Here is an 8816-nt window from a genome sequence, read left to right as displayed (position 1 = left end):
CAAAAATGTTATTTAATGTTTACCTTCCATTTTATGGATGTTATTGAGCAACAGGCTCTGGTTGGCTGGTCCATGATCAGCTACATTGGTAGTGGTGGATAGCTCCGAGTCAGCGGGGTTAGGGGATTCGCTTTCACCAAAGCACCAATCAACGTTCAGGATGAGAGTTTCCACGATTCGACACTGGTGAGACATATCTGTTACCTGAAGGCCAACGAAAACAGTGTTTAGTTTTTGGTTGTTTGTTTGTTTGTTTTTGTTTCGTTTGTTTGTTTTTGTTTTTTTTTGTTTTTTTGTTTTTTTTTTTTAATTTAAGTTTTGAAAGAGACAACTGTACACCAGAGGTTTCATCATCCCTCAATCGAAGAGAAAATGTTAGAATAGAATATACCTTGTTTATCCTGTTCGAATGAGACTAAAAAGTCCATTTACCCCAGCAGTCTAAACAAGGTCTCGTTTACCTACGTATGTTTTAGGTTTAGGAATATAGTACAAAAGAGGGCAGGATAGGAGAAAGCCAGCCGAGAACGAATCTCATCTGTGGGGATAAAGTTCGCCTCGGGCGGGAATCGACCTTATTATTATTATGTTAAGGCGGTCTCTTCTTGATTCCTTGTGTGCCGCGTCCATTTTTGTTTAGGACTATTGCACTGGGAATCGACCTGCTCCCTCAACCTTAAAAACTGACCCGACTTTAAATGTGTCCGAGAACGAATCTCATCTGTGGGGATAAAGTTCGCCTCGGGCGGGAATCGACCTTATTATTATTATGTTAAGGCGGTCTCTTCTTGAGCCCTTGTGTGCCGCGTCCATTTTTGTTTAGGACTATTGCACTGGGAATCGACCTGCTCCCTCAACCTTATTTAAAACTGATCCGACTTTAAATGTGTGTTGTCAACTTACCATTGTAACCATATTGTCATCACCAGCACGTACTAGCGTGGGTCCAAACATGATGGCCAGGTTCCTAGCTTCCATTTTGTTCACTTCTGAATTATCCACTACCCGTTTCAAATGTTGCAAGATGTACTTGAGTGTCTGGAAGTGATGCTCTGGTAGCTCATGCACCTGTAGACAAGATAAGACAATCAGATTTTATCCACAGAGAACATTCAGTTTCATGCATCTTCATAAACTTTCAGGCTGGTTTGCTCCCAATTTTAAATAAAGTCCCTAACCAGACAGTCTCCTGTATATTGTCGGAAAAACTTCCGAAGACAGTTTACAACTGAGCGCAAGCGTCCTTGAGCTAGTATGCTCGTACATGGTGTTTGTCACAGTTCTTCGTTCGCCTTTGCGTGCTAATGCACAATCTTTTGCCAACAAAAACAGGATTCTGTATGAACTATGTAGAGGAATTTGAACTTTTTCTTAGGAGCGGCAAATATTTTTAGTCTCTTAAAGATACTTTTTCCCCCTTTTGGCTTCAAATTTTTCAAAACTTTTTACGTAGGAATCAACATTCCTTTTTTTATTTGCCGAAATGTATAGAGAATAAAATAGAATATACCTTGATTATCCTGCTCGGATAGGACTGAAAAGTCTCTTTACCCCGCAGTCTAAGAGGAATTTGAACTTTTTCTTAGGAGCAGCAAATATTTTTAGTCTCTTAAAGATACTTTTTCCCCCTTTTGGCTTCAGATTTTTCAACATTCCTTTTTTTATTTACCGAAATGTATAGAGAATAAAATAGAATATACCTTGATTATCCTGCTGGGATAGGACTGAAAAGTCCCTTTACCCCGCAGTCTAACCAATGTCTCATGTATTTTGACATATTATGGGGAACACATATTACAATAATTAGAGTAATTGACCCTCAATTATATCCTCTGTCAACTCACCAATTTCTTAATGGTAGCCATCCTCGTGGCGGGATCCTCTATCTTATCAGCCTGAATGAAATGCGGATACAGCTCCGTGGTAAGTAACGAGTCCGGTAGTCGCCTGAAGAAGGACTTGAGGAGTGAAGAGATCACATTAACGTCGGACCAGCGCGGGTCCTGCTCGAGGACTGAAGCGTCCAGACCCTTGTTGACAGCCTCGGTCAGAGAACTCACAGCCGCTGTGTTACCTGGCACCCTGGGGAATAAAAAAGGACAAAGTAAGTCTAATTAACAAAAGGAATTTTAATTGTGTTAAGCATGAATGCTTGTCACAAATATCGATCCCCAATTATTACACCTAGATAAATTTTATAACTACCTTTTTGGATTTTCGGCTGCAAAGGTCTTGAATATGCAAAACTTATAACCAAGTAAATCGATCACTTATTAGCGACTCTGGGCTGGATCAGAGCTCGAGTGACAGTGGCTAAATGCGACCTGCAGGTATGTGTGTCGAGGGGCTCGCTCAAGATTCATTTCAGGAGAGAGTCTCCTCGGATATGTAGATGTCCTGGTGGGAGACAAAATGAAGAGACCATGGTGTCATATTGTCAATGATAGAGTGCCTATTTTAGATTTATGAAATGTTATAAGATATGTTGTTGTTGTTTACAAATGTCGTGACATTGACCATTGGGCCATTTTCCTACGCGCGTCTTAATATTTTTCTACAAAGGAACTGCTGGCTTCCAGGGCTGGACAGGAATTCACACCCGGCTAGGATTGAAACTGCGCGTACTCCTGTTTACCAGGCGATAGTCTTGATCACTAGATTACCAATCATAACAAAATTAGGTGTACAATTCACTATTTACTTATTTGGTATTACTTCACAATCGGGGAAGAATGGGAAATGTTTGACGAGAAAAATTGCTGAGCCCAAAAGGGACCTTTACCTAGCGGTACATAAAACTCACCTATAGATTCCGATGATTTCCAATCCTTTGGATTCAACCACGTTCGTGCATAGTTCAACTATGAGGGGAACGAACTCTGAGAACGTAGACTGGAAGACAAGAAAAGAACCATTGTTAGTGTGAACTTTACAAGAGTAGTTAAACTCTGGAGAAATAGATTTTGCTCCAGGTTTGTTTATGAAAAGTTTCGGTGTATCTCTTAAGAAATGTAGGTATACCTATCTATTTGGATTGATTGCCGTTCAAAAACTTATGAAGAATCCTTTACCTTGGATCTTCAGTCTCATGTTGAAAGACTTGAAAGGCGTCCAAAAAAGGTCCAACATGGAGGTTGAAGATTTTCGATTAGTAACAATGGGTGTGCTGTGTCTTCTTCTCTTTCGTAGCCTTTTTCTCTTTCATTGGGTCGGCGTATTTCCTATTTACTTACCGATACACAATGTTGGAGAGGCACGCCTATATTGGAGCCCGGTGGATAAGGAGGGTGGGGGGAGTTAGGGGAGCCTGCGCCGGCCTGTATCCGTCTGAACTGTTTGGCCACACGGCCCTTCCATGTTTTACTCTTGGGCGAGGGGGGTAGCGTGGCCTCCGTGGCCGAAGACTTGCGAGGTGACGTCGAGGCCGAGGCAAACTTGCGATTCTTCTGGCCACTGGCCGGCGAGATGTTACTCTCACTGGCACTCTGAGCAATGGCGTGCGTCTGGAGGTCCCGGATCCAATGGGCCATGGTCAGTGTGTCGTCAGCCTGCAGGAGGAGTTCTGTGTTGGATGAGGGGGAGGAGAGGCGTAGGACATGTTTCCGCTTGGTATAGTCACAGGCCACCTCCACACAGTTGTGTCCAATGTCTATCCGCTCACATGAGCCTGTCATGTCTAGCTTGTCCAGGCTGGCCGGGGTCTGAAACAAAATCAATAGGCAAAATTAATACATGTTGCAAAAAATACAACAAACAATATCAAATAATGTGCCGGGATGTTTGAAAATGTCAAGAGTTCGAAGCGCTACCGGGCCAATATTAACACGAAACGGATTTTCGGCAAAATTAATACATGTTGCAAAAAATACAACAAACAATATCAAATAATGTGCCGGGATGTTTGAAAATGTCAAGAGTTCGAAGCGCCACCGGGCCAATATTAACACGAAACGGATTTTTACAGGAATTTAGGTGTGCTTGGTTCATGGGAGAGTTAAGGGAACATAAAGGACAGTAAGATATTATGTTATGAATTTAGTAAATTAATCACTCATTTCTCTTTTGTTCTCCTCCCTCATGACAGGTATTCAGCAATCATTCTCCAAGAAGGACATCGTGTCCAACCTCCTGTTTGCCGCCAACCGGAAGATCAACCGCTCCGTCTCCTCCAGTAAAGCATTCAGCCAGTCACATCCACAATCCCAACCCCATCCACCTCCTCTCTCCATGTCCGCTTCCACGTCCAAAATAGTCCCCACCCCCCCTGTCCCTACCAGTGCCCCCGGTTCATCAAATGAACAACCTGCCCCGCCCCCGACCCTCCCAGCTAAACCTGTGGGTGCACCCCACTCCCCTGTGGCACAGAGCATTAGTCAATCCGTCCTGTTCTCGGGGAAGATAGCCAAAACTCTGCAAGGAGAAGGTGAGTTACCACTGCTTGTCATGCAAATATCGTATTGGGTCCTGAAACCCTTCTTAATATAGGTTTTTTTGGGAGTCCAAAACAGGACGTGTACTTTATTAAACCTTTTTGCATAAAAAGAAAAACATCATGAGAAACACCATCAACACATTAGCGAACCCCTGCCGCATCTTCTAGTCATGTTTAACCTTCTAATCTTGTAACGGCTCCCACGCAGCCTAAGGGAAACTGCCTAATATAGGTGTTGTATTGAGTCAATTTCTGATAGAAATATGTATTAAAATCGCCGTGTTAGACAATTACAGATCGCTTTAGCAACAGAGGGTACCATCCACATTATTTTTCCAATCTGGTTTAAATGACGGGTGTTGCAGGATAAATTAGATGTGTAGGGTTCATCCAACTGTTCAAGGGCTTGTTCTACTATTAGAGTTCAACCTTTTCACAATTTTATTTGTCTGTGCATTGCCTAGCGTCTGCATTATAACTTTTACCAACCACTCTCCTGTAACTTTAACGTGACATCGTGACACACTTCCTCTGCAAGATCGTTAGCATAAACAACGCCTGGTCTCGGTGCGTAACATTGTGTTATGACACTAGAACATAATTGCTAGACACACCAGTAGCAATTACTGCACCCACCTCACCGGAACACAACACACATTAGAGCCAATTTTCCGCGTACTCAATCCAGTCCAGATTAAACTTTATAAGAGAAGATGTATAACTATATATCTCATCACTATATCTTGTTGTCCCCTTACATCATTTGACACAGTGACTAGCGATGGTGTCTGATCTAGAAATGAACTCGTCTGTGAACAAGCAATGTTCAACATAAATAGTAATAGAGTAACATTTCAACGATAACGTGTCTGAAAGCTGTAATTAGCAAAATGTGAACTATAAAAGTAAAGTGTTTCTCCATAAGAGGAATGATTAGAGGAAAGATTTCAGAATGGTGGTGTCTGTGAAAAAGATTAGATCTACATATGAGATTGAAAAAAATCGCGTTAAGATGAAATCTGTTATCCTGTGTTTCTTAACTCAGACGGACGATTACGAATTGAATTGATTTAAATGTATTTCTTTATTATTTAAAACGTTAGAGGATAGAGGATAATAAAACGGATATTTGTGGATCAACCCATAGTGTAAAGTTAGGAAATGGTGAATTTTTTCAGACCCATCCCATCAGGATAGATTCGTTTAAGCTTAACCCAGCCTTTAGGGCTGTTTGCCCCTTCACCTAAGCCTCAGATTGGGCTTCCTGTGTAGGATACCAACAGGATAAGCAGGTTTAATATTACATATGTACATATCCTAAGTTTTTCTGTTTGGTAGAACAGTTCGACTATTCACAAAACCTCTCCACCAAGTACTATCATTAATTTTTTGTTGGGCTTTAGGGCTGTTTGCCCCTTCACCTAAGCCTCAGATTGGGCTTCTTGTGTAGGATACCAACAGGATAAGCAGGTTTAATATTACATATGTACATATCCTAAGTTTTTCTGTTTGGTAGAACAGGTCGACTATTCACAAAATCTCTCCACCAAGTACTATCATTAAATTTTTGTTGGTTTTCAATGAGACTGGGATTATTATTTCTTTTGGTGATATCTCAGGTTTAATATTCTATTAATTTTTTACATATTTCGTTCTGTGTTTTATGAACAGAAGAGCAAGAAAGCAACGGCTCCTCAGGCAGTGGTGCCATCACGTCCTACACCGGCCTGTCTGCCACCACTCAGGAGAGGATACGTCGCTTCGAACAGGAGACCCTGGCCATGCTACAGAAAGACTATAAGCTCAACAAAGACAAAGATGGCGAGAGAGACAGGCTCACCCGCGATCTGTCGCAGAGTAAACGAGAACTCGAAATGGACGACAAGTCAATCGATAGCTCCACGCAGGGTAAGTTTTTGACGTTGAAGTTCTAGACGTTTTTGGTCCACCTCTGTTTCGGACTGGTCAAGAGAACTGATTCTTGACCCAGAGGTGCTGGGTTCGAATCCCGGTTAGGGCGGAAATTTTTCAACCCAAATTTTCCGTTCTTGGATAGGCATGGATGTAAAAGAATGCGGTGGAACACTCAAACACTTTTTTTTAGAAAAAAAAAAACGGAAAGTAACCCGTTAATATATTTACAATCGTCGGCTCTTTGAATCGAACCTGGAACCTTCTGTATGGCACTAGAAAAAAGAAAACGGAAAGTAACCCGTTAATATATTTACAATCGTCGGCTCTTTGAATCGAACCTGGAACCTTCTGTATGGCACTATATCACTCCTAATCTCCTCTCCCCACAGGTTCCAATGAGTTGAGGCCGCTGTCATCGGATAGCATCAGTTCCAACAGTGTGAATCTGAGTCGCCTGAGCTCCTCGAATAATATTAGCTGTACACCCTCGCCGCCAGCCCTGTCCAGGAGTCCTAGGAGTCCGCGCCTAGCCACTAGGAGTAGTAGTACCACTCATATGAAACGACTCAAGACTGGCAAGGAATTGGCAAGTGCATTGACATTTTAACAGTTCCATTTATTTGTAGTGTATAAATTGATGAAGCAATGATTTGTTTGAGGGGTATACCTACCCATTCTCATAGTTAAGAAAAAGAAAATACTTATGAAACGACTCAAGACTGGCAAGGAATTGGCAAGTGCATTGACATTTTAACAGTTCCATTTATTTGTAGTGTATAAATTGATGAAGATTCAATGATTTGTTTGAGGGGTATACCTACCCATTCTCATAGTTAAGAAAAAGAAAATACCTAGGCCCAAAATTAAACGGAGAAAGCCAGCCGTTTTGAGAACAAACCTTACCTGTTTTTGATAAATTTTGCCCCGGGCGTTAATCAACCCGCAACCTAGCGCTTACAAGGCAGGCACTCTACCTTCCAAGCTAACTATGACCTGTTTTTGATAAATTTTGCCCCGGGCGTTAATCAACCCGCAACCTAGCGCTTACAAGGCAGGCACTCTACCTTCCAAGCTAACTACATAGGTTGGCAAGCCAGAGAAAAAATTTAAAATGTAATAAAAAGTCGTGTGATGTTCAAACCAGATTTTTCTTTTTTTTTATTTCTTTTGTACTTATAATTTTGTCTTTGGTTTCAGGAAACGGAGTCACCTACCAGTGGTTCTACAGATTCCCTCACTATACAAGATGTCACTCGATCTCAGTCACAACATGTACTTGCCTCAGATGAAGGTTAGCTTACTCCTTTTATTAAATTTATAGGACTACATGTGGTGGTAGTACAACAGGTCCGCCTGTCAAGTCTACCTGATAGTGTGTGTGCTCATCAGGAATCAGGTAGACCTGACAGGCGGACCTGATCAGGCGTACCTATCAGGTCTACCTGATAGTGAGTGGCTGCCCTAATACAGGCTCGGAAACTTGGCAATCAGTTCACTCTCTTAATTCTATTGGTGAAGGTGGTTTCTTAATAACATAAAAATGTAATACCGGCAAAAGGGTTCCTCTCTCTGATATTGGTGATTGGTAAAAACCTAACTCTTTTTTTTCCCCCCACCCCTTTCGGAATTAGAATCCCGTATCCAAACTTTTATTTACAGGCTCGGAAACTTGGCAATCAGTTCACTCTCTTAATTCTATTGGTGAAGGTGGTTTCTTAATAACATAAAAATGTAATACCGGTGAAAGGGTTCATCTCTCTGATATTGGTGATTGGTAAAAACCTAACTCTTTTCCCCCCCACCCCTTTCGGAATTAGAATCCCGTATCCAAACTTTTATCCCGATTTCTTTCCCAATGTTTTATTATTGTGTTTTTTTATTTCTCCCTCTATACAGGCTCTCAACATAAGGGTTTGCCCCGTCACTGCTAAATATAAACCAAAATAAAAGGTACTTAAAACCAAAAGACATTCATGTTCGTCTCATTGTGGAAAGCAATTTGTTGAAAATCTGTTTAAAACTAACACCCAAGTGTATTTTCGTAGTCCAAGATAATGCTTCATTTACAAAACACAATAATAAAAACATACCTACCTTGTTGAGATCACTGTGGAAATGGTTTATCTAGACATTAAATAGCTCTACACAATTCAGGCGTACGACCGAAGACCTATGTTGTTTATTTCTTAGCTCGTCCAATAAAATCGTGTATGAAGTACTCCGCACTTCACATGCAGTAAAACTTCACAAACAGAAAGATACTTTTGTCCAAAAGAGGAGTGCGAAGTAGCTTATTACCTTTATTCTCTCCCTCAGATCTTCGGTAATTTGCACTCCTCGCGTATCAAAAGTTGACCAGAAGGTATGATGTTTTAATATCTGTTTGTGGAGTGATCACCGAAAGTCCTTTGTGAAATCACCGTGAGGAAATAAATAAATCGATTTTACAAAAATATTTCAAGCCCATCTA

General features: G+C 41.2%; 1 protein-coding gene across 1 annotated transcript in view; it reads right to left on the bottom strand.

The window, feature by feature from the left end:
• LOC103508914 (rho GTPase-activating protein 21) overlaps positions 1-8816 on the bottom strand; it is a gene marked incomplete at its 5' end in the record, with an annotated part of 73251 nt that continues 64435 nt past the window's right edge. Inside the window, 5 exons of the mRNA XM_026823386.1 lie at positions 1-204; positions 904-1068; positions 1845-2082; positions 2804-2892; positions 3234-3701. Of these exons, the coding sequence (XP_026679187.1) occupies positions 13-204; positions 904-1068; positions 1845-2082; positions 2804-2892; positions 3234-3701 (1152 nt within the window). The remainder of the gene's footprint in view (positions 205-903; positions 1069-1844; positions 2083-2803; positions 2893-3233; positions 3702-8816) is intronic.

The sequence above is a fragment of the Diaphorina citri genome, unplaced genomic scaffold, assembly GCF_000475195.1.
Source record: "Diaphorina citri unplaced genomic scaffold, Diaci psyllid genome assembly version 1.1 scaffold446, whole genome shotgun sequence".
NCBI lineage: Eukaryota > Metazoa > Arthropoda > Insecta > Hemiptera > Psyllidae > Diaphorina > Diaphorina citri.
This window is presented reverse-complemented; position numbering and strand designations above follow the sequence as displayed.